At 43.1% G+C, this 27,101-nt stretch overlaps 1 protein-coding gene and 1 pseudogene across 4 annotated transcripts in view; one reads left to right on the top strand and one right to left on the bottom strand.

Moving 5' to 3' along the window:
* BMS1 (BMS1 ribosome biogenesis factor) overlaps window positions 1-10,377 on the bottom strand; it is a 57,291-nt gene extending 46,914 nt beyond the window's left edge. Inside the window, exons 1-7 of one of the 4 annotated variants that reach the window (XM_072806175.1) lie at window positions 10,226-10,377; window positions 8,472-8,686; window positions 7,476-7,666; window positions 5,453-5,532; window positions 2,029-2,217; window positions 1,253-1,395; window positions 204-325 (exon numbers count right to left, since the gene is read on the bottom strand). In XM_072806175.1, the coding sequence (XP_072662276.1) occupies window positions 204-325; window positions 1,253-1,395; window positions 2,029-2,217; window positions 5,453-5,532; window positions 7,476-7,666; window positions 8,472-8,647 (901 nt within the window). In that variant the 5' untranslated portion in view covers window positions 8,648-8,686; window positions 10,226-10,377. Of the gene's footprint in view, window positions 1-203; window positions 326-1,252; window positions 1,396-2,028; window positions 2,218-5,452; window positions 5,533-7,475; window positions 7,667-8,471; window positions 8,687-9,567; window positions 9,821-10,225 lie in introns of those variants that run through there. The other 3 variants (XM_072806172.1, XM_072806173.1, XM_072806174.1) reach the window with 3 other exon arrangements.
* A 305-nt stretch (window positions 10,378-10,682) lies between these two features.
* Window positions 10,683-26,682, top strand: LOC140620638 (striatin-3-like; annotated as a pseudogene).
* The last annotated feature ends 419 nt before the right edge of the window (window positions 26,683-27,101 follow it).

Below are 27,101 nucleotides of genomic sequence, written 5' to 3'. Positions count from 1 at the left end.
CACTGTGTCTCTCTAATTAACCAACATCATCAGAACAGAGGAGATTTGGTCAACTCAACTTTGCTAGCTGAGTCAGAGCTGAGTCTTAAAACTTCTAGCAATGTTGCTCTATCTTGTTTGGCCATTTTTCAGTTTTCCTGAGAAATGAAGCAAGTCATCCCACAAGTTCTACAAATTTGGTACATTTTACAACAAAAGGATACCTGGCATGTGAATTTGGCTTTTATTTTTCAAGTGTGCTCCTCTTAAATAACCATAAAGAGACACCTTTCGGTCACATTTGATATTTGTTCGAATATCTTCTGGGTTTGTCAAATCTTCCATCCTAGAAAAATAAAACCCAATCATATGGCAGAAGTAAATGTCAAAATTTTTGCATCTCCCTTCACGTGTCAAAGACTGGTCAAATTCACTAGTGCACTAAACACAGTGTTCAGAAACTTCTAGGAAATACAGAAGGAAGGAAGCACAGTTCACCATCTACCAAAAGAAAAGAAGCAAACACAGGATTGCACTGCTCTTAGGCTCTATAAAATATACATGCTGTAAGACACCAAAAAGGGAAAATAACATGCACCTGGGGTTAAGGAAGAGATGAAAACATAAAAACCCTTTATGGGGGATCCCTGGGTGGCGCAGCGGTTTGGCGCCTGCCTTTGGCCCAGGGCACGATCCTGGAGACCCAGGATCGAATCCCACGTCGGGCTCCCAGTGCATGGAGCCTGCTTCTCCCTCTGCCTGTGTCTCTGCCTCTCTCTCCCTCTCTCTGTGTGACTATCATAAATAAATAAAAATTAAAAAAAAAAAAAAAAAACTTTATGGGAGAGGATTAAGCTTTGATCTGGGTTTTTGGTGTGCCTTGGATTCTGGCAAGTAGAGAAAGGGATTACAGGCTGAGAAAACAGTATGAAAAAAAATATAAAGGAAAGAAAGCCCAGGGTATGTCTGGGTGACTGGAGCACCATGGTCTATAGACATGATCACTGAAGATTAAGATGAAAAAGCAGGATAAGACCACATTATGTAGCCTTAAATACTTCAAAAACCTCACATATTTCTAAACATTTCATACTTTACTCCTGAAGCCAGTACATCTTTAGGTAATGATACAAAAAAGGAGGTATTTCCAACTACATTTCTCCCTCAGTATTCAAAAAGAAGTATAAAATAAGCTCTCTTATTGTTCTTTTTCTAACCTTTGCAGCTTTGAAATACATGGGCCAGGAAGAAAAACTTTACATGTACTTTTTACCTGTCTGCTAGGATATAAGGATGAGAGGTTTGCCACGTAAGAGGCCTAAATTTCATTACTGTAATAAAACGGCCCAGATTGTGAATTTCTTGGTTTTGATATTCTCCATGTACCATTCCAGAAAGGTAGAACAGCTTGGCACCCTAAACATTAAGAAAACAAAAAATTAAATTTCAATTAAATTCTTGTCATACTACATCAAATAAAGACCTCTAAATAAGAAGCAATCCTAAGGCAGACTTCTAGCAAGCCACTTATTATTAATGCTTCCCAAACTTCTCTGCCTTCTTTCAGTACTCATGTTGTTAGGACTTAAGAAAGGCAGAACTGCCAAAACACTTAGCTTCAGGACTGGTCTCCAGTCAAGTGATGGCATCTATCTGGAGTATTACACAGAGAGAGCAGTGAGGCTTCTGGGCACAGAAAAAATTCTATGACCAATGGGCCACAGCAGCATGCAGGGGAGGGTGGAGTGACAGTATGTGTGCACTATCGTTCCTAGTCATGCAACTAGGAGAAACTTTGGATAAACTATTAAACAATCACAAATCTAAAACACTTAGAGCCAGGTACTGCCTGGTGCTAGGGAGCTACAAAGACAAATGAGACACACCAAGAGTTCTGAAATACAGACTATTTTGAGGAAATATTGCAGGGACTATGAACAGATATATACCATAGGTGAATCCTGAAGCAATGTTTATAATCTATCCTACTTATCTTATTTTTTTTGAAAGATTATAGTGTTAGTATTCAAAAATTAATTCTCTTCCTACCGGGTAGACTTCTGTCCAGAACCTGTGTTTTAATCGCTTCTTTGTCTTCTTCAGTTGCTTATTATACTTGAAGGAATCTAAGTGAGTGAGAATGCCCATAATTTTGGGAAAGCCATGTACTTGACAGATATTTAGAAACTCAAATGTTTCCATTTCAAACCCAAAGCTGGCATCTATAAGCATCAGAACCTAAAACAGAAAACAGAATTACTCAAGGAAGCTACTCAAAACAGACCATAAGCAAACTATGGACTATGGGCCAAATCTGACCCATAACCTGTTCTATAACTAAAATTTCACTGGAACACAGCCATATTATTTATTTTTTTTTAAGATTTTATTTATTTATTCATGACAGACACACAGAGAGAGAGAGAGAGAGAGAGGTAGAGACACAGGCAGAGGAAGAAGCAGGCTCCATGCAGGGAGCCTGACGTGGGACTCGATCCTGGTCTCAGGATCACACCCCGGGCCAACAGCAGCACTAAACCACTGAGCCACCGGGGCTGCCCATATTATTTATGTATTGTCTACAACTGTGTTTGCACTATAACTACAAAGTTAAGCATTTGCAAGAGAAACCATGACCCCAAAGCTTAAAATATTTACCATCTGGCCCTTTACAGAAAGTTTCCCAACTCCTACTCCGGACTAAATGAAATGATTAGGGATCATTTTGATAAGAGAAAATACCACCCTTTGACTTTCTCTAAAAGGCAAGCATGAGACAATATCCACCACAATATAAATTTCCACTTCAGGGATCCCTGGATGGCTCAGTGGCGTGGTGCCTGCCTTCGGCCCAGGGTGTGATTCTGGAGTTCCGGGATCGAGTCCCACATCAGGCTCGCTGCATGGAGCCTGCTCCATTTGACACCATAAAGTGGCAAGGGGCAAGCAATTCGTTATAGAAACAGTACAGGTGGCAACAGGCCCTTAGATGACAACCTTGTCAATTAAAGACAAATGAAGCCTATATATTATTCCTTCTATGCACATACATACACACACAAATCCATGTACTGTACACACCTTTGCTATGACTCAGGAGGCTTTATGACAACTCAGAGCAATCAACATAAAACAGGTTAAATAAATGGTACATGCAACAGAATACTTAAGAAAGAATGAGGTTGAACTATACTACTTATATACATTTAAGACATTGAGTGACTCTCGGAGCGAGAGCGCCCGAGGAGCTCGCGGCGAGCGGAGAAGGACGGGAGGCCGCCAGGCTGTCCGCGGCCTGCGCGGGTCGGCTCGCCCGGCCCGGCCGGAGGATGTCCGCTTCTCCGGGCATTAGGATCCCGTCTCCGAGTCGCTCCCCACTGGACGAGCCTCATGAGTGAAGCAGAGCATCTTCAATGGGGATACCTGGCTTTTCTCCCTCCCGCTGCCCCCTGGTTTCCCGGCCTTATGCTGCATCACCACGGCCTCTGCCTTTCGATGAAAATCTTTGTGAATCAGAAAGAAGAACATGTTCCTCGCCCCTGAACCACGATCGCAATCCGTGACAGATTTCATTTCAGTATTTGTGGGATGTGAGATTACCATGAAAATAGCTTTTGTCGCCACTTTTCATGTCCCTTTCAAAAATGTGTTATTAATCACCTGTGGCTATTTTCACATCGGTTCCTTAGTCCCTTTCTAGCCCTTTTCAACTTCTGAATTTGAAAAATTCACATATTTTTTTTTTCTCCTTCTGTTTTCAGCCCTGGTAAAAATCGAGGTAGCATAAGAATGAAAAAACAAAGTGTTAGAAATGCATAATCAACGTATGTACACAATTAAAATCTCAGTTTGATGGTTATGATTTTTATTGTGCCCTTGGAACATGACTTATCCTCTAACTTAAAATTCGTATTGTTATGTATTTCATTTCAAATAATGGGAGTACAAAGGAGATGTTGGATGAAATTGAGGTGGCATTAGAAAAATAGTAAAATAGAGTATGTGTATTGCTAGCATTTTTGACAGATTAAAAATTGAAGCCAGGGGATCCCTGGGTGGCTCAGCGGTTTAGCGCCGCCTTCGGCTCAGGGCGTGATCCTGGAGACCCGGGAATCAAGTCCCACATCAGGCTCCATGCATGGAGCCCGCTTCTCCCTCTGCCTGTGTCTCTGCCTCTCTGTGTGTCTCATGAATAAATAAATAAAATCTTAAAAAAAAAAAAAAAAAAAAGACATTGAGTGAAAAAAAGCAAAGTACAGAATAGTATGTATAATAAACAGTATGTGCTTTATGAGGGTTGAATGTGTATTCATATACATATCTAGGATATTGCTTTGAGGGAAACTAAGAGATTAGGGGTCAGAGTAGGGAAGAGAAAAAAAGCACTGTACTCTGTAATATAGTTTGAATATTTTACCAAATGCACGGTTTCCTTTTTAAGTCTTAAAAAGATGTATATGAAAGACATCTTTCTTAACATGTCTATGCTTTTAAAATTAGGGACTCTGTAAACTATTTTAATCATTTCAAAAACACAAGATTTATAAGTTTATACTATTTTATGTTGACAATTGACACTTATTTCTATTAATAGTAGCATTATATGTTCAAAATTTGAATGTCATTGAGTTTTCTGATATTAGAATGGCATAGCTATAACATCTACATTAAATTACTTTTTATTTTGTATCTTAGGAGACTTCCTGGGCCAAAGGACAAAATCTGTAGCTCTTTGTCACCAAACAGTTTTTTAGAAATTGTTGAACCAAAAAACAAACAAACCACCTCTGTTACCCGACTCTTCCGAATCAATATGGCTTTTTTCTTAGATTTATTTTTGCTAATTTAAAATGTAATTAATGAACACTACCATTCAATGCAATCAAAGTTGCACAATTTCCATATGCTATGTGCTGTCTAGATTTTCTATTATAAACCCTGACAACTTCTCAAAGGCAACTCATGTACTTACTTTGTCACAATCATTAAGAACTGGAGGTTCTGGCACCACCAAGAGCAAAGTTCCCTTCCTTAGACAAACTACTTAACTTCTAGGGCCTCAATTTCATCCTATGTAAACTGGAGATAATAATACCTACTTACCTCCAAAGCATATTGGGGGATTTAATGAGCGAAATTTCAAGAAAGGTGTTAGCGCAGTACCTTGTAAGGGTCCAATAAATGGCCCTACTATTATATGTTTTTATGTACATGTCTATCTGTATTAATTAACTACGTTTGTTAAAGGATTTTTCTCTACTTTCAGAGTTGAGACTACATTCCATTTTGCACATTCCATTTTTATTATATCAATATCACCATCAACCTCATTATCAATTCAAACACATCTATAGTATCCCTGATTATATTCGTCATCCCTTTAATAATCATAAGTCTTTCTTTCCTTCAAATGGGATAATCTACCACACTGCTAAATCCTCATTAGAAATTCACACTGCTCCCATTGACTTACCAAATCTGCCACTTTAGCCAGATCAATCATCATGTTAATGTCACACCCACATTCAATAATGGTGAGTCTGCGCTTTTTACCTGTAAGTAAAGAGATAAGATTTTAGTTTGAAAGAGAAAGCACGCACACTAGCAAGGGGAAGAGTGGAGGGAGAGGGAAAGATAGAATCTCAGGCAGACTGCATTGAATGTGACCTCAAACAGGGCCCAGTCTCATAACTCTGAGATCATGACCTGAGCCTAAATCAAGAGTCAGATGCTTAACTGACTGAGCCGCCCAAGGACCCCCCGAAATAAGACTTTTGAAAAATCTTGAAAAAATAGGGCAGCCCGGGTGGCTCAGAGGTTTAGCGCCGCCGTCAGCCCAGGGCCTGATCCTGGAGACCCGGGATCAAGTCCCACGTTGGGCTCCCTGCATGGAGCCTGCTTCTCCCTCTGTCTGTGTCTTGGCTCTCTCTCCCTATCTCTCTCATGAATAAATAAAATCTTTTAAAAATAAATAAACAAAAATAAAAACCTTGAAAAAATATATCCATTTACTCTAATTACCATTTTAAGTTGTATCCAGTAAAACACAATATACACTTACAGGAATATGCCAGGAGTTCATTTTTATAGGAGCAAACTGATAAATATCATCTTGGTTTTCTTGCTATGTTCCCTAATTTTAAAATAGTATCAAAAGTCTATCCACATGAATAAAGTGCTCAAGCAGGTACAATTCTGACTGGAATGGGCAGACAAGCAAGCTCCGTGGTGACTGTGATCCTGCTGGTAAGCTCAGCAGGCCAACACTTCTATCTTTATCAACGTTTTGCATGTTCTTACTAGAGCTAAAAACATCCTCAAACCTAACGTAAGAGAAATCTCTATGGAACAATTGTTATTCCAAAATTACCTTAAAAGTAATCAGTCTACGACTCTTGATCATAGAGTTGTGAGTTCAGCCCCACGTTGGGAATAGAGGTTACTTTAAATAAATAAAAGTGGGGCACCTGCCTATCTCAGTCAGTGGAGCATGTGATTCTTTGATCCCCAAGTCAGGAGTTCAAGCCCCACACTGGGATAGAGTTCACTTAAAAAAATAAAATAAAATAAAAAGTCAGTAAAAATAACAGTAATGCCTTTAAGATCAAGAAAAGCTTTGGGGTGCCTGGGTAGCTCAGTTGGTTAAGTGTTCAGCTCTTGGTTTTGGCTCAGGTCATGATCTTGAAGTCCTGGGATTGAGCCCTGCATCAGGCTCTGTGCTCAGCAGGTAACCTGCTTGAAAGATTCTCTCCCTCTGCCCCTGCTCCACTTGCTCTTGAATGCTGCTCTCTCTCTAAGATAAGTAATCTTAAAAAAAAAAAAAAAAGAAGAAGAAGAAGAAGAAGAAGAAGAAAGAAAAAGAAAAGCCTCAATCCAACTATAGCATTGCTATAATAAATTCCAGGGCTCAGACGGTAGAGCATGTGACTCTTGATCTTGGGGTTGTGAGTTCAAACTCCACATTGGGTAGAGAAATTACTCAATAAAACCGTTAAAAAAAAAAAAAGGGAAAAAAATTTCAGATTCTTCCATTACCATTTTGGGATTTTTTTTTTTCATCTTCCCTCAAACAGAAAGGTCACCATCTCCCAGAACAGGCAAGTTCTCACAGAAAAAGAGGAAAACCCTCTCATTTCTCTAACGATATGGCCTTATGAGGGCAAGTAGGTGTGCCTGACACACAGCAGATACTCACTACCTGTTAAAGAAAGGTGATCACTATGACCAACTCAGGTTGCCCAGGCCTGCCAAACCTTTCAGAGGAACACACCTGGCAAATCCATACAGCAGTCCAAATAAGGTGTACATCTACATCATTGTTATATCTGGAATCTATCCTTTTCTTAAACTATCCTTTCCTACTTAGTACAAGTACAGGAAAGGTAATAAAGTGAGAACATTACTTCAATATTTACCAGTCAAGAAAATGTTCGACAAAGATATGCCTGTCCCTCAGACGACACATGCCCTATCAGCCTGAGGTAGTAGACTCCTACCTGACACGATTGTTACAGGGCCTCTGATCTCTGTCAGTTTCTGCCTGGTGAAGTTCCGAATGAGGCACTGGATCAAAGTGCTCTTTCCAACTTTTGGAGGTCCCATCACCACCACCACTATTGGTGGGGGCTCTAATGGAGTTCGATCAACCACTGGAATGTGATGCTTTTTTGTCTTCAAATCCTGAGTCCTATTTGTAAAAAGAAAGAAAAAGTACATCAATTTTTAAAATACAAAAGGCATCATCCTTGTAAGTAAAGTGGTCTTTAAAGACCACAGAAGAGACAATATGGATACAATTAACTTGTTAACTTCTAGACCTAATCCAAATAACCCCTTCAGTAAACATATAACAGATTTACTTCAACAGTACAGAGAATTTTAAAACTACACACACCTTAAATCTGATTGCTTCATTAACTATTATAATAGTTAACTAAACTATTAGTTTAGTTTAAACTATTAGTTGACTATTATAATAGTTTAAAAAAGAAAAGATAAACATGCAGGCAGTGTATCATAATGAATAAAAGCAGAATCTTTGGAATTAAATTTGGCTATTAGAGTTTAATTCAATAATGTTTAAAGTACATATAACAAAAACTTATTAAATAAAGCTATTTATTACATTATTATATAAAACATATCCAGAAAAAAACACAAGCACACCTATTACCATAGAAACTGTTTAAAGTTTACAATCTTTCTTTCTTTCTGTCTCTCTCTCTCTCTAGTAGACCTCACGCACAGTGTGGGGCCCAATGTGGGGCTTGAACTCACAGCCCTGAGATCAAGACCTGAGCAGAGATCAAGAGTTGAACGCTTAACAAACTGAGCCACCCAGGTGCCCCGCTCACATTTTAGTAAAAGGAGTATGGCATGCATCTTCAAGTCCTTCAAAGCTGTTAGACTCATGAATCCAAACATCATCTAGGCAGGCTCCTACTGCTTAAAAAAAGTAAATGGAGGAGCAACTAGACTCCTGATAAACATACCTGTGAAAGGATCGAGCCATCCGCACAGCAGACTGGACTGCAAAAGCTTTGGGGTTTCTCTTCCGGGCATCTTCCTCATCTCCAAGTTGGAGATCCTGCAGATGCCGTTTCTTTTTCTTCTCAGCTTTGGGCCCACTGTGTTTCTTTCTGTGTTTCTTCTGGTCTTTAGTCTCCATAGTGACTTTTTACCAATTTACAAGTAACTCTAACCTACACTGATGAGGCAAGGGTGGGGAAGGGGGGAGTGAAGTGGGGAGAGAGGGGGAAGCATTTTACAATCTAGAAAACACCCAAGAAAAAACAGTACTTTTCTTATTTCTCTATTAAGAGATATGTATTCCTGCAACACGGATAGAAACTGTTTCATACTATCCCCAGTTTCATTTCTCTGTTATGCTATACAGCAGATTTGTTAGTTACTTCTGCTTAAGTTACTTTTTATTCATTTTAAGTGTCTATATCAGCACCATTTCTGCAATGATAGAAATACTCTTTACATAAACTTTTCAACACAGTGGCCACTACCCACATGTGGCTTCTGAGAACTTAAAATGTACCCAGTGAAACTGAGAAACTGACACTGAAATTGTACTTAATCTTAACTCCATTCTAAATTTAAATAGTCATATGTGACTAGGAGTTTCCATGCTGGACAGCTCAGCCCAAAATTTCAACTGGACTAAAGAAGTGGTTTCCAAACTTAAACTATCTTTAAGATACTTAAGTTCAAAAAACTAAAGCATTTTAATAATCCTCCAACGTGACGGCATGCGTTGCTTTTAGTACCTGTTTATTCTGTAAAACTTTTAAATTATAATAATCATTTATATACATCTTAAAAATCAGTTAACATCTAGCTGTGTGACATACGGTTGGTTATGGGTGTTGCCTGGGGACCACATGGATGTGCAGAAACCCTTACAAACATTTTTCTGAGGGTCCCAGAAATTCATGGCCCATAAACTGAGAACCACTGGATTAGTGACTTTTCTTAGGAAACTAGACTGCATACAATCTGAGCGCTTGGCCAATTAAAAAAGAAAGAAAAGAAGAGAAAAGAAACTAAGAAAAAAGTCGCTTCTTTCATTTAAGGTACCGAATTAATTTCAAGGAGTATTTGTGTCTGCCTATGATGTACTAGGCGTGGTGTGAGGAAAGGACAACTGTGATCCGACTAGCGAGGAGATGCAAACTAGCACCTCCGGGGGCGCAGTAAAGGGCGGGCCCTTGAGCGGCTGCGCTTGCATCCGTCGGAGACATCCCACCAGCGCAGACACAAAGTCCACATATGTCAAGAGAGACTATCCAAGAGTTAGGACGGCCGACTTCTAGGAACACTTTCAAACTAAATAGCTTTGTGGTTTCGGGGCATTATTTTTCTTCTCCACCACATTTTAGTCGCAAATTTGTACCGACACTTTTCTCCCTTTCTTGGGGGGCGAGGAGAGAGACGGGAAAAACACAGCTTGGAATCAACACAGGTGGCTCAGCTCTGAGTCACCCGCTCGGACGATCCCGCTCCTCTCCCCGCCGCCTGCCGACCCCGTCCGGACTCCAGGCACGAATCCACGGAGCTACTCCAACGACCTCGGCGCAAGTCTCCGGCAGGTACCAGGTGAGGCTGCCCAGGGCCTGAACGCGCTTCGGGGGGCAAAGACCGTCCCGGCAGACCGTGCCGCGCACGACTCGCAAACTCTCGGGGCCCAGGCCCCGGGACCCTCCCGCCCCCGCCTCCTCCAGCCCGTGGCCGTTACCGAGTTCACAACCGCTGCTCCTCAGGCCCGCATGGACAGCGCCGGAAACGGAAATGCACCCTACGCGCGGACTCTACTCGCCGGCAGGAAACCAGGAGGCCGAAGAAAGAGGCCGACGGAGGGACGACTCGCGGGAGGGCCGGAAGGAAGGCTTCGGATTGGCTGAGGACGGGCGCAGGCGACGACGGCGCGAGCCCCGCCCCGGCCGCCCCGGCCGCCCCGCCAGTCCCCGCCAGTCCCCGCCAGTCCCCGCCGGGCGAGGGCGCCGCGGCGCTGCAGACTCGGTCGGGGCTCCGGGCGGCGTTCGCCGTGCGCCCCCGGGTGCCCCCGGAGCCGGTTCCTTGTGGGAGGACGAAAGACGAAGGAACGTATTTAGTCCTGGTCAGCCGGCGTCTAGACGGCCCCCGCGTGGCCTGACGTGGGAGTCTCTGGCTCATCTGCGGGCTCATCCTTGAGGATGACGGAGCTGGGCGCTTGCCGGCCTCCTTCAGTGCCGGGATTCCCTCCTGCCAGCACCAGGACCGAGGCCCGCGACACGCTCTGTCTCGGCAGGTTCTCTGTGCCTGGAAGAGGGGCTTTGCCTGGAGGATCCTACGCGTTCCCACCCGAGGGACTGCCTGAAAGTTCACTTAACCCCCGTCTCAGGTGAGCCGGTCGTCCTCGTGACTAACGAAGCTGTGTACATTTTCAGGATGTGTGTCTCCTTCTTGTCTTGGAGGTTTTCTTTTCTTTTTTTCTTTTTTTTTTTTTTTTAGGTTTTCTTTTCAGTATGAACCCACCAGTGCTCCTGAGACTCAGCCCCGCCCCCGCCCGCCGCCCACGAAACTAGGCTCATTCTGGTAGTTGAGACCTCGGTGCTTCGCGCCTTTCACAGTGAGCTTGTTCTCGCCGTCAGCATCCCACAGGCGCTCACGGCAGTGCTAGGGAGGCTGCCCTACCGGACACACACCTCCCGCATCCGCGAAGAGTGTGTAATTTTGTAATTCCCTCGGACAGTATCTTCTTGGAGCTTTCAGTGTAAGTCGATCTTCCCAACATCCTCTTGGCTCCATGAGTCCCACGCTTGTCCTCTGTCCTGTCAGCCCCTCACCCCCGTGATAAACCCTAGACCTTGCCAGGTCCAAGGATTGCAACCCCCAAAGCTTCCCACCCTGACTGCCACTTCCTGTCTTAGAAGGTTAGTCCCTCTAATGCCCTGGAACCAACTAATCCAGCCGGTACCTCTGACCCAGATCTTACTCCTTCCTCCCTTGGTGACTTACCCTTCTTCTCTAGTAAGCTAGTTTAAACTCCAAGGGCACTCATTACCGTCAGCCTCTTGTATGCTGCCTCACCTCCATCACTTCATCATGTCTGCTTGGTAAAATAAGAGCCCAGGGTAAGCCCAATTCTCCAACTACTCCTTGCTACAACGTATGAAACTAAACATGGCTGGAGGAAAACCCAGAGCCATGCTGACCACCCTCAGCTCAATAATGCTAACTTTGCCTGGTCTATGTCTTCTTCCAAATGAGTTTTTCTCATCTCCTCTTCTCTCTTCAGTCTTTCCCACCACCTCTCCCTTCCTTGCTCTGACTTCACTAAAAAAAAAAATGGAAGTGAGACTCCCACTGTCACAGACTTCCACCACCACATCCACGCATGCCCCGCTCTGCTGCCTGCCTGTTACTGTAGGTGAACTACCACTATGTCCCCCTAAAGATATCCTGCACTTGGGTGCAAGATCCCGTCATCTCCAGGGTGTCGCTCCGCCCAGTCTGTCCTCTCCCCAGCATCATCAGCTTTTACGGAGCTATTCCCGTCATCCTACAATGTGCAGTTATTTCTCTCATCTTCAAAACAAAAATTGAACAAAACCTCTAGACCCATTTCCTGTAACAGATAATACACCTTTTCTCCATGCCCTTCTGTAGCAAAATTTCACAAAAGAATTGTCAATATGTTCTCCAGTTCCTCTCCCCCTATTCTTAGATTCTCGTTGTTCCCAGCACACCTCCCACAATCATGGCTGCTCCTTCTCAGTAGCCTTTGCTAAAGGTTCTTCCACTCCTACCTGACGTGTTTAAATGTCAGCCCACAGGACTCGACCTTTGCTTTTCTCTTCTATGTCCATACTTATTCCCTGGATGATTTCATTGTGTCTTGTAGTTTTATTTGTCATCTGTATCAGTTAACAATTTATTGTCTCTTGCTACAAATTCATTCTTAATTGCCTACTCTAAAAACATTTCCTTTGACACTGGCATATATATCAACTTTTGTCAATAGGGAGCGATGGAGAGACTTTGCAGGGGCAGTCTTTCTGCCTGGTTCTCCTTTGCTCCTTGGCCAGACTCCTGCAGATGGGTCATTCTTCCAGGGCCAGCTCCTCCAGTATGTGGTGGCCAGAAGCATCCATTGGCCAGCAGCACCTCACTCTCTCCCCCACCCCCACCTCCTGGCACTTTTGTCATGGAGTGACTCTCCTGAGACACCTATCTTTCCCCAGCACCTAGAGAGGGAACACCAACAAGTTCCAGCGGTCTAGCATCACAGGGACCATCCTGACAGCAGTGGGCCATGGCCACACCCCTTCGGTGAGGTCTAGATCTCAGCTGATGGGGGGTGGAGTTGAGAAGAGGGACTCTTCCTGGGCCTTCTATACCTGTCCTAGGGTAGTGGCTGCTCCTCAGATCTGCTATTCTTAATATTCTTTAGAATTCTCTTCTTATTAGCCGCCATACCCTCCCATTGCTCCAGTTACCTGTTGTAGTTAATAATGCTTAATGTAGGAGATCCCCGGGTGACTCAGCGGTTTAGTGCTTGCCTTTGGCCCAGGGCGTGATCCTGGAGACCCCAGGGTCAAGTCCCACATCAGGCTGCCTGCATGGAGCCTGCTTCTCCCTCTGCCTGTGTCTCTGCCTCTCTTTCTCTCTCTGTGTGTGTCTCTCATGAATAAATAAATGAATGTTAAAAAATCTTTTAAAAAAATAATGCTTGACGTAAACTTTTCCTGTTCAAATTACAGTGAGTTTCTCTTTTTCTTGGACCCTTACCAATCACCATCATTTACCAACAACTCCCAAATTTATATAAATGACTTAGACCTCTTTCTTGAACTCCAACTGCCTCCCTGACATATCCATTTGTTTTGTTTTGTTTGAGATAGAAACTCCAAGGGCAGCCCTGGTGGCAGCGGTTTAGCGCCGCCTGCAGCCCAGGGCGTGATCCTGGAGACCCTGGATCGAATCCCACGTCAGGCTCTCTGTATGATGCCTGCTTCTCCCTCTGCCTGTGTCTCTGCCTCTCTCTCTCTCTCTCTCTATGAATAAATAAATAAAATCTAAAAAAAAAAAAGAGATAGAAACTCCAATTGTTAATGCCAAAAAAGAAAAATTTTACAAATCACTTAAAAATACACAATAAATCAGTTATGTCCTGGTAATGGAACCAAATAGCATGGTGACAAAAGTATGGGGACTCTTCATGCATTTACAAATCTTTCGAATTTTGAATGATGTGAATATATTTATCTACTTTAAATGAGAATAAAAGAAACATTTTTAAAACTTTCCAAAATCTTTTCTGCCAATTATTTTATTCTCCCCCTGCTAGAAAGTTAACGTATGCTGTGATGTGTGGCGGGGCCTTTAAATTTGAGTTGACATATCCATTTGGATGCATAATGGACATCTCAAATGTGCATGCCCAAATAGAACTCATGATCTCTCTCAAACTGCCAAGTTTTTATCTCAGTTGATGACTGTCCCAGCCATAAAGTTGATTAGGCCAGATACTTAAGAACATCCGTGTCTCCTCTCTTTTGTATCCTCCATATCCAACATGTCAGGAAATTCCTGTTGACTCTACCTTTAAAATACAACCAGAATCCAACCACTTTTCATACACCACTCTGAACTGAGCCCCATCTTATCACATAAATTAATACAAAACCTCTTGATGATCTTCCTGCTTCCACCCTTGCCCTTGCAAATTCACAATGCAGCAGCCAGAGGTGATTCTGTGAACATAAGAGTGCCATTGGGAATTCGAATTGGTATAAACACTGGAAAATGGTTCAGTATATTATTACTGAGCATAGACTTATCCTATGAGCCAGTGACATATATACAGAAAGACATGTACAAGAGTGTTCATAGCATCATCCAAACCAGGAAAACTCCAAAAGTCCATCAACAAAAACATGAATAAACTAGTATGTTGGTACAATGGAATAATACATAACAATGAAAATAAACTACAATGAGGGACAACATAGATGATGTTTAGTAAAAGAAGACAAGACACAAAGGAGAACATGTTTGTTTCTGTTTAAAGTTTGAAACTAGTGGGATGCCTGGGTGGCTCAGTGCTAGCGCTCCTGCCTTCCACCCAGGGAATGATCCTGGAGTCCCAAGATCGAGTCCCATATCAGGCTCGTCTGTGGACAGCTTCTGGAGTACCTAGTAATGTTCTCTTTACTCACGGGGTGTTAGTTAATGGGCTGTTGACTTTGTAATTATTGAGTGATACATTTGAGCTTTGTGTATTTTCTGAATGTATATTCTATTCATGTTTATAAGACATATTTTGTAGTCAATAAATTGCCATCTTTCTACATTCTTTGCCATTTTTCTTTCTCTTTAATTCTTAATTATGGATTAAGATTCCCTATTTACATCTAGGAATCTTTCAGAGATTGCCAAGGGGCTCCTTAAAGAAAGTTATTCTTAGCCTATTTGGGGTAATAGATCCCTTGGAGAATCTGATGCCTGTCCAGAAAATTCACCCTCACATATAGTTGTTAAAATTTCACACATTTTTGGACCCATGAAAGCCTACAACAGCCCAGGTTAAAGTTTTCCAGAGTCTACTGAAATCCCCAGGAGCTCACCTGCAGGAAGAGGAGCTGGTGTCCAACCCCAGATGGGCCTACAGGGAAGAAGGGGCAGTCTCCTCCACATTTGTTGCTTTCTGGGCAGTGGGCCAAGCATGAGGCAAGGCGTCCCTAGCCCAGAGGGGCAGGCCTGGGAGAGTGGACAGTCAGTGAGACTCTTATTCAGGTCAGCTGGAGGTGAGGCTGTTCAACTGTCACAGAAGCTGCTAGGGTGTCCATGGCATCACTGGATGACTGCTGGACCACTTTACCTCAGTAGGAACACTCTATCAAAGGTTTATCATGAGCACGCTATGGTCAGACAGGGGGACCCAGACAGGTTATGTCAGATTGTGCAACCACCAGCTCAGTCCCATGGTAGCATAAAGATGCTCCACATGAGGTACAGAGCCATCTACCTCCTGGGTCTTCCACTTGCAAGAAAGGGACTTGTGTCCCTGGAAGGGAGAAGTGCTCAGAAGTACCCGGGCTCCTCACCTGTAAACTCAAGCCCCATCAGAGCAATTTCAGAAACAGACTGGAGGACTTGGGAAGGTGGGATTGGAAGGGCTGATGGCTACAAGTGAGTAAGAGGTTGGTGTAGGGCCATGGTATTCAAACTAGCACACATCAGAATCTCTTTTAGGGCTCATTAAAACATAGATTGACAGTCCCGCCTCAATTTCTGATCCAGTAGCACTTGGGTGGGGGGTGAGGATTTGCATTTCAAGAAGTTCCCCAGGAGAAGCTGCTGCTGCTGGTCCTAGGACCAGCATTGAGAACCACCGGTCTACAGGATTTCAAGTTTGCAGGAGGCCCTACCTCTATAGATGTGTTATCCATCCAGTTAATCTTGGAGACTCAGGTCCTGCCCGTAATTGTGGCTTGCCAAATCCCTCTGTATGGCACAAAGTACAACCAGGAGCTAGTAAGAGCTGCTTCCTGGATGTAGCAGAAGCCAGCCAAATGCTACTATCTCCATAGCATCCCTCAGTATCATCAGCCTCCTCTCTTTCTCTTGCACCTGCTGGGGAATGAGGTGTGGATCTGGCCTCCAAATTCAGCCCTGGCATTCACCATGGGTGGCAGGTCACTCAGCCTCATTGGCTTGACGTCCTGAAGTCTCAGGTAGGTGAAGGCAGGCAGATGCTCACAAGAGCTGTGAAGACTCAGACACAGGGCCAGACACCCAGACATGCACCAGAGGCCATGGGGCAGGTCCAGTAGCCCAAGGGGTACAATTCTCCTCTGTGATCCTCAGTTAAGCAGCATATCCAGTGTGTTGATAGGAGAGGAGACTAAGAGTGTCTGAATCCTGCGTTGTTCTTTAGTGCTCTATAACTCTGAGCTCTCTTGCTCAACCCAGACCCTTGCTTTCTCCATTGAGCTGCACACCAGGGCACACTGTGAAAAGTGCCAGGGTGGGAGGACACAAGGCAAGGTCACTTGCCTGAATGCGTGTGAGGTGGCAGCGGGTCTGCTGCTGCTAGGAACCTGGATGGGTCTAAGAGAGAAATGAGCCATGACCAGTCAGGTGGAGCTGTGCATCCAGGCCCCTGCTCCCCTTTCCCATCCCTCTATCCCTACCAGCATCCATGAATGCCCACTTGGTACGAGGCCCTGGCAATCTAGAAGCCATAGGGACAACCCTGCTTTCAGTGACCTCACAACCTAATTGAAAAAAGCAGACACATCATGGATATCTAGAAAATGAAGTAGAAATAAATCAGAGAAAACCATCACTTATTTTGGGAGCACCCAGGAGTGACATCCAAGTATCCCTTCCACCTGTTCATTCAAGGCTAGCCTGGTAGCAACCTTTTGTAGGCCCCAAGGAATAGAAAAGGCTAGTGTGGCTGGGACACAGATGGAGAACCATTTCCAAGCCAGTGAGTCCAACTAGGTTCTGGGGTCAGAGCAAAAACAACATGGATTAGTGGTGCAGTAATAATGATAATGACAATCGAAATAATAGCTACCAGCATTGTATTTTCCATCTGCCAGGAAATCTGCTAAGAACTTTACATTATCCCAAGCAATTCTCACTAACGGCCTATGACTAAGGCATTACCATCTGTCTTTTGTAGATGAGAAAGTGGAAAATCAGAGAAACTTGTGCCAGTAACATGATTTGCGAGCATCTGAGCCCAAAGCCAATGCTCTTCGCCATTCAGTAGATAGGTTAGTCTCGCAAACTAGATGTTTCAGGAGCAGGCAACCATTGTGGGTACATAGGTATGCAGAATCATAGGCATGTAGCACCTAAGTCTGTCCATCCGGATACAATGGCTGCTTCCCAAATTCCCTTTTTACTTTGTTACTGCTATCATCTTTTAACATTGGTTTTACAATTATATAGGCCAAAAAGAGGAATATGGCATTCCTCTTGTTATTTTCTGTATTTAAAAGAAGACCTAGCATTCTGTGGGAACAGAGTCTGAGTCTTGCTGGCCCTAAAGGTTTGTACATAATGATGGAGGAGGTTCTCTTGAAGAGCAACAAGATGATGGAGAGGTGGACAGGACCAGCTGGAAACTTAGAATCGTACCACCTGGCACAGGGGCAGCTTCTGAGCATATTCTATCTTAGATACACCATCCATTTTATATAGCATATTATATATGCAGTAATTATAACTCACTTTGGAAATCGAATTCTTTCTCTTTTCAAGACATCTGTCTCCTGAAACCTTTAGATGTAATGTCAACAAAGGAGAAGAGCCCTGCCTTGTGCAAAAGGCACATTTGTGGTTGACCTAGAAAGTTCTAGAAGGGGCATCCCCTCACTGATCAGATCTTTCTCACCTCTCAAACCACTGGGGCTCATTCTCTGATCTTATCCCTCATCTCATCCTGTGTGTCTGTCCAAAGCTTCCCACTTCATCAACAAGGAGGCCTTTCTTCCGTCCCCAGCATGATCTCTGTACCAGGTCTGGAGCAGTGCACAGAGCCTGATTCACAGGGTCTGGACACATCTCTTTCCCTTTCTAGGCCTTGTTTTTCTTTTTTGGAACACAAGAGGATAAGATGGCTATGCCTGAGGGCCATTCAACTCTGATGTATTTTAACTTGTAGAGCCATTTCCCTCAGAGTCCTGGGTCTTTGTCAGTGTGACTCTTCATCCCCTCTGGATGGGGGCCCCAGGGGCAGGTAAGGCCACCACTGTTGGCAACAGCCGACTTCAGAGAAGGCCAGGCAGAGCTGTGAACACAGCACCATTCTTGCCCAACAGCATCCAGTGACTGCCCAGACCTGTGTGGGAGGTTCTGCCCAGAGATCCCTGCTTAACTCCTGAAAAGAAGAGCACTTGGCCCCCAGGAAGGGTCCATCACCACTCTGGCCTTGAAATGTGCTGGAGAACTCAGCCCTTTGACTTACCTGCATGCCACTTAGGCAGAGCCTGTGCTGTTCTCAGGCGAACTAGCCATATATACTTTCTGGTCTAGAGGGGGCAGAGGACAGCACCCACTCCTCACCACATATGTACCCAACACCACCAGTGGCTTTCAGATGTGACTTTGCAGATGTTCTTGATTTTACTTTTAAATATTCTCTATACCAGCCGTTTCCAGACCTCCCTAACCCAGGCATACAACCTGAAGGTTATATATAGAATTTTAACGTGGTCAAGCCCGTCTGCTTTTCATCTGGAGATGTTTACTTCTCTTCTCCTTTGTACTCAGATCCTTAGAAACCATTAATAGGTTTGTTCCAAAGCTGGGGCCTCCTCACTTCAGCCCTAATATGGGCTGAATTGTGTTTCTCTTTGAAGAGGCAATTTAATTGAAATGAGGTCACCTGGATGGGCCTAATCCACTATGAGTGTTGTCATCACAAGAAGAGATTAGGACACAGACATAGAGGGAAGACCATGTGAAAACAGATTGAGAATACAGCCATCTGAAAGGCAAAGGGACAGAATTTTCAGGGAAAACCTACCAACACCTTGATCTCCAACTTCCAGACTGAGAGCTGTGAAAAAGTAAATTTCTGTTATTTAAACTACCCACTCTCTGGCATCTGTTACAGCACCCTGAGGAAACTTATATAAGCCCCAAGCCCTGGGATAGCCAGGCCAGGCCTACACTGGGCTGTTGCCACCCAGCCCCACACTGGGGGATACTCTCAAGTCCAGGCTGGTGTGCTTTCATTTCCATAGCTGATAGAAATTTGAGCCAACCTTATGTTGATCTCATTGGGCTAATGGCTATAATGAGGACTAAAAAAAATCTAATTAAAAACTATCTTTCTGTGATAAAAGGACCAAGTTGGAGGAAAAACTTAACACATCTTTAGCCTCGATTTAATACTTTATTTTTATTTGCACTTAGGCCAGCGAGGCACAGGCAGTGCTGAGCTACTGGGCCGAGTCAATGAGGGAGCTGAGGTGAGAGGCAGAGGCGCTGTCTGTGCCGAGGAGGCAAGGCCATGGTAGAGTCACCTTGCTGGAGGTGAAGCTTTGGGTCCTGAGAACAGCAGGGAAGGCTGGACAGATTAGCAGTGAGAGGGGAGCAGTCAGGTTTCAGCCTATTGCCTTGTTGGCAGAAGAACTTGGGTCAAGTTTGCCTTTGCACCCCAGAATCTGGTGACTGATTTTCTCAGCCTGGCTCTGTGTGCTGCTCTGTCCTCTGGTCGTCTGGATCTGCATGTCCTGTGGGAAGGGCTATCATGGGGCACCCCAGAAGGACCCCCGCAGATCGGATCTCACTCCCTACAGTTTAACCCAAAGGGGTGAAATAAAATCCAATCCCTGACCTGGGACAAATACAGTAGAAAGTGATAGTCAAAAGAGCAAACTAAAGAAAAAAACGTTTCATGTGTAAACATTCCACATGCTTAGCACAGGTTGGGCACGTCTTTCAGCATCTGCAGTCACTAAGTCAGCAGCTGTGGGGGACAGGTGCTGACCTCCCGGGGCCACAGAACTAATAGTTGTAGAGCAGGATTTTGTTACAGATAACTCAGCTTTTAGATAAATAGGCTCATGTGCTTTTGCTTTTAGGCTCTCATCTCAGTTCAGGGGGGATGGAGCACTGGTAGAGATCATAGACATATGCAGGGGATGCCCCCTAGGCAGCTGGAGCACATTCCAGCAGCCTGGGCAGGGCCATAGCACAGAATGGATGTTTGTAGGAAGGATCCCACAGATGTGCTCCATAAGACAGGTCTGTCCTCAAATACTACCGAGAAGACCATGAGCGCTCTCTCTCACTAGCTGCAGCCTTTCCCAGTTGTGAGCCAGCACACTGGGGAGAGCACAAAAGCCTGCACTGCTCCGTTAGAATGCCATATTCTCCAGTCAGGGTTTACTGTGCTGTGTTGCCTACCACTTCCCATACTCAGCCCCTCCCCTCCAAAAGCCCAGCATTGTCCTACCTGTGTAAGGGGTCTTGGGCCAACCTCAGATCATTGAATCTAGAGTGTGCAAGGTATAGAGTTCCAGAATCATCTTACCCCCACCCCTACATCTCCCATATGCCAAAGAACAATGCATATGTAGGTTCTCCTCTTTCACTGTTATAAGAGGCAGGGTGCATGATCATTTCAAAGCAGCCTTCAAATCCATATGAGATTTTTTTGTTGATTTGCTTTGGTATCATGAAGCATAGTGTTTCTCTCATGCACACATTTGGAGCTTAAGGGACTCAGATGGACTATTGTGTGCAGGGTACCCCAAAACCCCCAGAGAACACCTATCCAGAGCATTGCTGGGCAGCAGCTCCCATTCCGTATGTCTACTAATATGAAACAAGAGGACTGATTATTTTTGTTCTTCTGTTGAGGACATGAACACGGTAGTTGAGATCCCAGGCTTTAGGTGCCCTGGTTTGAATTCAGTTTGATCATCTACTTCTGCCATGTGGTGGACCACATAGCCACTTAACCAAGTGGGCCCTTTCCCCAGACTGATACAACCAGGACTACAGGTATAATGGGGCACTTGTATTAGCCTGTTTCCAAGGCCCCTCACAGCCTGAATCATCTAGAAATCCAGGAATGTGAACTGTGTCCTATTTCTGCATGTGAGACAGCATGGAGTCACCTGGAGAAGACTTTGAGGAACTGTTGGAACTTCAATGATAATGAAGTTCCCACTGATCGACTGTAGAGGTTTACAAGGCAGGGCATTTCAAGTGGAATCTAAGTAAAGATGACATGTAAACCACTTGTATAGCAATCTAATACTGTGTATGGAGTCTGAACACACTCATGGCCTCCAATTCAGAATCTCCCCTCAAGGAAATCATCAGGGAAACACAGACATCGAGGTGTCCCCTCAGTGTACTAGAATAATCCCAGTGACTTAAAACAGCTGCCACTGTGTGCAGCTCACTCCAAGTCAGGACTCTGAGTAGCCTATTTCTCAAATATTATCTCACTTAATCTTCACAAGAATGACTAGGATGTAGCACTATTATCTCTATTTTACAGATGTGAAGACTGAGGCTCAGAAAAGTTATGTCATTGAAGGTCACAGACTGTGGGGCCAGTGTCACAGTGCAGACAATGGCTGTCCACCTTTACCAGCCCAGGTAGTGCTCACTGTGCCACCTGACTGCAGGTCTGATCATGAGTTCTTGAGTGCCCACTGGACCAAGGGCTGTTTGCATTTACTTAAGTTGCCCACCATTAAACTGAACCAAATGAGCAATAAAATGACAGCGTGCATGGGAGGGGGAAGTAGGGAGAGGAAGAAGTGGAGCCCGATCCCAGGCCCCTGAGGTCATGACCTAAGCTGAAGGCAGACTCCCAAACATCTGAGGCACCCAAGCACCCTCACACTTTTATAGTTCTCAATGAGATGGTAAATTGGCTCCCAGATTCTTTGGAGTTCATAGAGGAACACCTGTCAGGCTTTGGCACTATTTAGCTTCTTTTGTCCACTCTTCATGTCTGAGAGTTCCCCCACACTTCATGTTGTCCATTCCTGAGATGAAGCTGGAGCCAGCCTTCCCAGATGCCCTTGCAGCTGGTGTGGCTGGACTGTAGGCTGGGGCTGCAGCCCTGATTCTGGGATGTCCTTACCTGGGACTGATGTTGGTGGTGGGGGAGAACCATAGGCTGCAAAGGACCTTCTTCTGGCAGTGGTGGCAAGAGAAGTATTGACCAGACCTGAATCTCTACTTCCCCTAATGACAAATAGTTACGTCTGATTTCAAAAACCTTATAAATATGGATATGGTGGCAACTTTAGTGAAATAGAAGATTTAAGGCTTTTTCTCTGTAACGAAGAGAAAATGCACAAAGCCAATTCAGTAGATTCCTACATAGACCACATAGGTGTATAAACTCAAGCAAGGCACCTACCTTCTTAGCCCTAAATACATGAGTTAAATAAAACTTAATCACCTGGAAAACTCTGTCCTTCCCTTACCTTGGGGTGTTAAAGGGAGAGTTAGGGTTCGATGTTGAATGACTCAAGAGTGATAGTCTGGCTCTTTCAACTGAGGGTGATTTTTTTCTCTTCTCCATTTAGTTCACAACTACATTCTCCTGCTACAGTTTAAGCTAAAACATAGGGTAAGGTGGGTAAGGATAGTGTTCTTTCCATCTCTCTATCCATACCTGCTCTTAGAACATTCATTATACATTAATATTCATGAACAAAATCTTCACTTTCAGAAAAATGTTTTCCCATAATTATTGATCACACACTAATACAGCTAAGGTGTGATAACCTTTGTAGTGCCAATCCTCTCCAGAGCTGGAAGTCTAGAATCCCAGGACCCTAGCACAAAACCTTACTTTCCCCCTTAAAATGACCATGTAACATTGTGCTTAAGAAAATTATACTTCCATTAGGAAATAAACATCTAAGTAAAAACATCAAAGAGGAGATCTCTAAGGACATAAAATTACATGCCATCTGCAGTGGAAGTTAAGGCCAAGATTGCATCTACCCTGAGTAACTTGCTTCACAACACACATTCTCTTCTTCACCAGACACCACTGTTTAGACTTTTCTCCTCAGTACTCCTCTGCTTAGGCAACAGAGTTTCATAAGGCCTGAGCATATGTTGGGGAGAAATATATACGGATATAATAAATGATGAGAGGATTTTCAAAAATCAGGGAAGGGAGACAAAGAGATGGTGATGTGTTAATACCCAACCCCTAAGCTGGAAACTTTCCCACCATCTTAGGATCATGCTTCCCTCAAGCAAGACCATTCTAGGAGACTGTATTAGCAGAGTTCTCCAGAGAAAAAGAACCAAGAGTACATAAATACAGAGATAGACATATATATATATATATATATATATATATATATATATATATATATATATATATGATTTATTTTAAGGAATTTGCTCATGTAATTGAGGAGGCTTGGCAAGTCCAAAATCTGATGAAGGAGGCTAGCAGACTGGAGACTAAGGAAACAGTTGCAGTTTGAGTCTGAGGACTATCTGCTCAAAATCCAAGAAGAGCCAATATTGCAGATGAAGTCTGAAGGTAGTCTTCTGGAGAATTCCTTCTTGCTTGGGGGAAGTCAGTCTTTTTAAAATTCAAGCCTTCAACTGATTGGATGAGACCCATCTCAGAAAGCAATCTACTTTACTCAAAGTCCACCAGTCTAAATGTAAATCTCATCCAGAACACTCTCACAGAAACATCCATAATAATATTTGACCAAATATCGGTTCTGTGGCCCAGCCAGATTGACATAAAATTAACCATCACAAGGACCTGCTTATCTTAGGCATGGAAACGAGTACTCTCATTCTGGGGCTTCTGCCTGGCTTCCCCTCTGGCAGAAACTTGCCTCCCTTAGTTCCACTACATGGCCTTCTCCCCGTGCTCATGTAACTTGGTCTAGGGGACATTGAAAGGGTTTCAGATATAATACGAAAAGCAGTCTATTCATTTGCTCTATCAATGAGTACATCTGTTTTCACTCAATAAGCTGTCCCAGTATCTTTCAGATAACTTAATTATGAGATAAATATTGTATTTAGAGCTGTGCTTGATGGAGACAATTATATGGCAGACCTACAGTAGTCACGTAGGTCTAAATGATGACTGGTGTTGGCTTGTCCTGAAGCAGCCCTTGAGATTACTAAATTCAGTGTTCTCTTTATCTATAGCCACTAGCAAACAACCCCAAAACATTGAACAATCACAAGATTTTGGGTTCTTTTCCAACTCAAGATCACAAAGATTTTTTTCCTTGGTTTTATTCTATAAGTTTTATACATTTATGTATAACACTTAGGTCTATATCCACTTTTACTTATTGTTATATATTGTAGAAGGTATAGATCAAAGGTTTTTTTGTGTAAGAATATGTAAATGTTCCAATGCCATTTGTGGAATATACTACCCTTTCTCCACTGAATTGCCTTTGCATTTTGCTCATACACAGTTCTCAATATATATATTCTGGTCTATTTCTGGACTCTATTTTCTGTCCAAACAATATATTTGTCAATATTTATGCCAATACCACCCTGTCTTGATTGATGTAGCTTTATAAAACTCAAACCCAGGAAATCTTAATCCTCCAATTTTTTTCTTGTTTTTCCATGTTGTTTTCATTATTCTAGGTCCTTTACATTTCCATATGAGTTTTAGAATCAAGTTCTCAATGTCTGTTTTTTTATAAAAGCCTGTTGAAGCAGATGGACAAGGGCCTATAATGGTGGCTTCCAGCAGCTCCTTGCTCTGATTTACAGAAGGATATAGCAATGACCCTCTCCCTAGCTGTAGGCGTCTCACTCTGTACCCTGGTAGCAGGGGAGACCTGAGACCTAGGAGAAACATGAGCCTTTCTCAGAGGGGGTGGGTAATGGAGAGGGTCCTTTGGCAGGCCCAGGCTGTTGTCCACACAGCAGTACACAATACACAATCTGGGAACACTGCACTATATCTAGCACTAGGGGTTTGTCTGAAGATATAGTGGGTACACTAGAAGGTGGAATGGGCCAAACTGCAAACTCAGATAGCAGTTTTGCAAAGAAAAAGAAAAGATCAAGAAAACTTGAAGTACTTTGTGAGAATAATGATGTTAGCATATGCACTAAAACAAGAGAGGGTAAAATATCACGAGTTATATGGCACAAAACTGAACCGTGATGATTTGAAAATGCCACTCTTTAGGTGTGAAGAAACCAAAGATAACAGAGGCTCCCACCGTACATCAGAAGAGTTGGTTAGAGTGGGAACAAGGCAGACAGCTGTTAAGACAACATCTTTAGGAAGGAGGTTACACATATACATTAGATATACAGTGTCAGCAGGTAAGGTCATAACTTGGACTAATCCAAAACCAAATGGATCATGGAAAAAAAGACTTTAAAACCGATCCTGAAGGGAAGTAAGTCTCCTAAGCAAAAAAAAAAAAAAAAAAAGGCCAAAAAGGTCCTCTGATGGTGTTCTTGAGATATTCCGTTTCTTAGAAAATGCTGATGATATGGATAAAGAAGAGGATAATGGCATGACTGAAGTTATCCCAGAAAGAAAAGACAAACATTGTATGAATAAACACAAAATAGGTAACGAAGTTTGGCCTAATGATCCTGATATGGAAAGAATGTGTTTTGTGACTGCTGAATATGGTGAAGGAGCTGAAGAATCATGAGGTGCAGGGAAGAATGTTACAGAATGGGCTGAACCAATACTGTTTCCATCTGGAGGAGGCTATTTTTTTTTATTGGTTCTGATGATGTTTTGTCTAGTGTAATGGGCCTTGGAGACCTTGGAGACTTGACAGTAATAAACCATGCAGACTATAGTTATGGCTTGTTTGCTGTCAATAACGATGTCTTCCAAAAGATACGGAAACCCCAAGTATACACTACATAGACATTTTGATGGAATATAGGCATTAGCTTTTCATCCTGTAGAACTTGTGCTGGTTACTGCGTCTGAGGACTGCTCTGAAACTTTGAAAACAGCTTCTGTTCAAAAGAGTGTCTCTTTACATGTAAAGCCTACCTACACATTTAGAGCCCACACTGGCCATGTTCTGTCATTCGCTATTAGCTCTAATGTAGTGGTAGTACTGATGCAACCATCCAGTTGTAGAATATGCCTAGCCCTGTTTATACATATGAACCAAATGTTCTACCTGACACTTTAGCAGTATATAGTTGCTGTTTGGGGTCTTGCTTGTAGTGGAATAAAAAAATATCAGTTACTGTCTTGTTCAGCAGATGGCACTGTTAGGTTATAGAATCCAGGAAGAACTGCCATGTATTTGCACTTAGAGACAAGGAATGTGTAATACCTACATCAGTTCACTCTATAGCTGGGATTCAGTTTATGGTGACCTCTTTCAAAGCTGGAAGTACAGTTAATTTAGGATTTAGAAGTATCAGTCATTTGGTGATGATTTCATCACACATAGATTCTGGTTTACAATCCAATAAACACATTAAAGGAGTAGTAAATCATCCCACACTTTCTGTTACAAAAAAATGCTAATAGACACATCAAATTTTGACAATAAAAATGGGTAAAATGACCCATTCTATGGTAGTTCATTTTGATGGTGTTACAAGTATAGCAGTAGACCCTAATGGAATCAATCTGATGTCTGGAGCCATGGCTGTTTCATGAGATTGTGGAATTTAGACAGTACATACGAAGAAATTAGATAAATCAACATATTATTTTGTTTGCCATCCATCAAAACATTTATTACCAGTGTAGAAGCTGATACATTTGCCAAAGTACTTGTGTGAATCAACAAAAACTTGCATCATAACAACAGATTTGCTTAGACAGAAAGAGGGTCTGCAACACTGCCATCAAGAGGTTACTGCTTTGATCCGCCTGATGAAGATTATTTGGGGGTAGACATAAATCAGTGGAAGTCACTTCTTAATTTCTGGCTCATTCATTTAACTGTAACTACTATATTTTGTGGGACAAGGAAAAGACTCCAGTATTTGTGCCCTGTGCTGCATATGTCTGATTTTTAGGTGTCTTAAGCCAATGTGGAGTCTAATCTTACAAAAAGACTTTTATTTTGGACTCTGTATGCTTCCTTAGGGTTAGGAATGTGGTGCTCTTGTTA

The sequence above is a fragment of the Canis lupus genome, chromosome 29 (assembly GCF_048164855.1).
Source record: "Canis lupus baileyi chromosome 29, mCanLup2.hap1, whole genome shotgun sequence".
In the NCBI taxonomy this organism is placed as follows: domain Eukaryota; kingdom Metazoa; phylum Chordata; class Mammalia; order Carnivora; family Canidae; genus Canis; species Canis lupus.
Note: the sequence above shows the minus strand (reverse complement) of the source record. Positions and strands in the feature narration are given on the sequence as shown.